Source organism: Equus quagga, chromosome 15 (genome assembly GCF_021613505.1).
Source record: "Equus quagga isolate Etosha38 chromosome 15, UCLA_HA_Equagga_1.0, whole genome shotgun sequence".
NCBI classification, from domain to species: Eukaryota; Metazoa; Chordata; class Mammalia; order Perissodactyla; family Equidae; genus Equus; species Equus quagga.
The window spans coordinates 35,463,284-35,467,700 of record NC_060281.1 but is presented as its reverse complement, the minus strand read 5'-3'; the positions used below and the strand labels follow the sequence as shown (position 1 = coordinate 35,467,700).

Sequence of the window (4,417 nt, the reverse complement as noted above, 5' to 3'; positions counted from 1 at the left end):
TCAAGTTTAATGTATAATCTTGCTTCTATAAGCAACATGCTTACACTTAAAGAATATATAATCAGTCTAGTCAGGAAAATAGGCCAGGTACAGAAACGTAAACAAATACATACATACATACATATATATATATATATATATGTAATATGTGTAAATACACATATATGTATAATAAGATATGAATTGTACCATAAAAGAATTACAAATAAAGTGTTCTGGAGGATTAGTAAAGAAGGTGAGTAGGAAATACTTAAGAACATTTTGTACTGAAATGATCCTTACAGGATACACAGCAACAAATGGAGTTTCATATTAACATACACACAAGGAGGAAAGTAGGAAGCTTGGCTGGGTTAATGGACATGTCTATGTAGTTTGACCCATTATTATATGAGGCCTTGAGTTTAAGATTGCACTTTAATATAATGCTTTAGAACATGGAGATGCACTGAAGAGTTTTGAGCTGAGATGAGCATGATCAGAATGGAACTAGGGAAAGACTATTTTCCTAATATGCTAGTATGCATTGAAGATGACAGAGCAATTGTAAGTGGGAAGACCAGTTTGAAAGCTAGAGACCATGGAACATTGAACTATTTTCTGTGTCTACTTTAATGTTTTTGGATAGATATAGATTTAATGAATAGATATGAGAGAGAATTTTAAAGAAAAACTGGTCCAGCTTGACAACTTGGATGACACATAGGCAATTACAACCCAAAGAGAATGACTAGGTTCCCTGTACCAAAAGACATGTGTTTCTATAAATAAAACAAAGAAATTAGAAGTGTGAGATGGATGGATAATGAGCAGAGTGTTGGATTTAGTGATTCTGAGGTTTGAGTTGTGAAACAAACACTTCTCCCTACTATTTCTCACTGTCATTCATTCCCCGACACTGCCTAATTCATAACTCAGTGACACCAACATAAAAAATAGACCTGGCCAATTAACTCTACTAATCCTACAAAGTATAGGAGCACAAGAATGGAATGTAAGGCCAACTAAGAGGATCAGAAAAACAAGCAATCAAAGGGTCCAAGGCTGTTTTCCTAGAAGTCACATCATGTTTACTATCCCTCAGTTGATATTTGTTATGAATACCATTATACACTGTGTAGAGTTGTACAAATAGAAGACAAATCCAATATTTTTAGGGATTTCATAAGCAAGGAAAAATAATTATTAATAGTTATTGAATCGTTAGCATATGAAAAAAACTGAGTTGAGCCTGCAAATTACATTATACCACTGAGTCCTATGAGCTGTGTATAATTATTTTCATTTTAAAGAGGAGAAAATTGAAACATGAAAAAATTGAAGCTCATTTCCAAAGTACACAGTTAGTAAATTGAATGACTGGGACTTGAAGGAAGAAGAAAAATGCCTTTTACAAAATAACCAGAGAAAAATACAAGACAAATTTGCTATAATATGGAAGTTAAACTGAAAAATATTTAGGATTTTAGAGAATGTAAAAATTAGTAATTGGAGTTATTCCTCAGAACTTATATCATAAAGGAATTATGTGATTTGGATGGGAGAAGAGTAGGATAGAGACTCCTCAGATGGCAGAAATAGTACACATAATAAGTAATAAATGAGAATAAAGAAGAGGGAGAAGGAAATGTTTAAATGGATGTGCTTTGATATGCTGAGAGATGAGGAATATATATACAGCCCCAATTTCAGGTATCAGGTATTTGAAACATTTTTGGTGATTTTACTCAGAGCTTAAAATTCTATCAAATTTATCCAGATATTTCTACAGTAGCATTTTCACAGGAAGCAAGGTTCTAGATCCTCATTGCTTTGAGTGTATGCTATCTTGTTTGAATTTTTTGTTTCTTCCCCCTATTTCTAAATTTTTGAATAGGATAACATTAATGCTTGGAAGAGGTAAAGGAAGTCCTCACATTCCATCCTTTCATCATGCAAATTTTATGAAGTGCTCTAGTTCACATTATGTTTCTGACCAGGGTTAGTTTGAGGAGGGTGAAGATGCCAAGATGCCTTGGGTCCCCCTCAGTTGCTAATCTCATGCCTTCCTCTTCCTGTCCTGTGTTCAACGTGTATTTGGGAAGCTCTGCCTTCTCCCAATCTGTTTTAATCTATACTCTATTGTTTCCATTAAATATCTATGAAATGTAGGTTTGATGATAGTTCTATTGGAAATTCTTAGAAGAGAAGACATCAAAATCCAAAGGGAATGATAGCTAACCAGAAAACATCCATTAAGTAAGTAAATTTCTGAACTACTTTGCTGGTGTTCTCTTTAGTCTTTTCTCAATAACTTTTCAATATTACATTGACAATGTTGCCTCAACATCTTACCATAATCAGCATATAGATGCAGATTGCAGCAAAAATGAGGATTTCATCTCATTATCTCTGGTCCCTAATTCTCAGTGGCTTCCTTCTACCCTTGATACCCATCCCTAGCAGTGGATATTTAGAAGTCTCAGCTGGAATTTCACCTATCACTGCCAATATGTGGATCAACAATCAGAGCTCACTAGATGATTTTATCTTATTGGGATTTTCTGACCAACCCTGGTTGGAGACACCATTCTTTGTAATCTTTCTGGTGGCTTACATCTTTGCCCTATTTGGAAATATCTCCATTATCCTAGTTTCCCACCTGGATCCCCAGCTTGACAGTCCCATGTATTTTTTTGTCTCTAATCTCTCTTTTCTGGACCTCTGCTATACTACTAGTATTGTCCCACAGATGCTAGTCAACCTTATGGGACAAGAAAAGACCATTAGCTATGGTGGCTGTGTTGTCCAGCTCTATATCTTCTTGGCCTTGGGTTCTACTGAATGTATACTTCTGGCCATCATGGCCTTTGACCGTTATGTTGCTATTTGCAAGCCTCTTCACTACCCAATCATCATGAACCAGAGGCGCTGTATCCACATGGCCACTGGGACCTGGATTAGTGGTTTTGCTAACTCCCTTGTGCAGTCTACTCTCACAGTCTTGGCCCCAAGATGTGGACAGAGGGTGATAGACCATTTCTTCTGTGAAGTGCCTGCTCTTTTGAAACTAGCTTGTACTGATACTCGTATAAATGAAGCTGAGCTCAATGTACTAGGGGCTTTGTTACTCCTAGTGCCTCTTGCTTTCATCCTGGGCACTTATGTGTTCATTGCTCGGGCAGTAATGAGATTCCGGTCTGCTGAAAGTCGCTGGAAGGCCTTTAATACCTGTGCTTCACACTTGCTGGTGGTCTCCCTCTTCTACTTTACAGCCATCAGTATATATGTGCAGCCTCCCTCTAGCTATTCTCGTGACAGGGGGAAGATCATGGCTCTCTTCTATGGAATCGTCACACCTACACTCAATCCATTTATCTATACACTGAGGAACAAGGATGTGAAAGCTGCCCTGAGAAGGGCACTGACTAAGGAGTTTTGGGTCAAAAGAAAATGATCTCTGAAATGAAGACCCAAAAAGAGAGAATGCATGTGTGCGCCTTTCAAAGATGTCAGACAGACATGGAAGTGATGAAAGAACGGTGTATCAAGTGTCATAAAGTTCACATGTGTAACACAATCAGGAAAGAAACAATCAACTCTTGGTGATCTCTACATAGCACTTTTCCACTTATGAGAATATCTGTTTTACCATATTGAATCCTACCAAAGCGTGTCACTTTTCTCCCTAACACTAACTACTAGATAACTTAGCTTCAGGAGCAAAACTTGTACAATATCTAGAGGAAAGATATTTAGAAAGTTTAGAAAACATATTTGGGATAAATTATTTTTAAATGAATTTCAAATAAATTGAAAATCATCCCATCTTTAAAAAAAAAATGCCACTACTATCCTGAGTTAACTTTAATCAACACATATTGACAGCATTTAGTCATCTTCTAACATTCGATGTCAAAAAATATCATCAACCAAAGGTTTTTGTAAGGCCCCAGAAGTAAATGAAGTAAAGAGACATTTAGGTCAAAAGCACATTAGATAGAAATATGCAGAACAAGGTCCATGAAAAAATTTAGAGACAGTGATTTGAAGTATAAATTATTTTTGTCATAAACTTTAGTCAGTCTTATGCTGCGATGATAAACAGTGAGGTCATGATCAATACATATAGAGCTTACACTAGAAGGAGAGAGAAAACAGTGGGATGTTTTGGACAGTAAACAGTGGTGGTAAAACCTCAGGCAAAAAATATCCTAACTCAAGAAAACTTACTAGTGATTTCCAAGTTTGACAAGATAGCTTCCTTCACAATTTCGGTAACTCTGTCCTATTTCAATAAGGGGATTACGAGAACATCATATTGAATTAAGATGTTTGGTTGATCTATTAGCTTTATTAAAAGAGAAAATGTTTTAGCTCAGTGGTGCAGCAGTTAATTTTGCACGTTCCACTTCAGTGGCCTGGGGTTCGCCAGTTT

General features: G+C 36.3%; 1 protein-coding gene across 1 annotated transcript; it reads left to right on the top strand.

Annotated features, from left to right (window-relative positions):
- Positions 1-2,491: 2,491 nt before the first annotated feature.
- On the top strand, positions 2,492-3,436 carry LOC124227466 (olfactory receptor 2B2-like). The gene has a single exon (XM_046641513.1). It carries the CDS (start codon positions 2,492-2,494, stop codon positions 3,434-3,436), a length of 945 nt encoding a protein of 314 aa, XP_046497469.1.
- Positions 3,437-4,417: the final 981 nt, after the last annotated feature.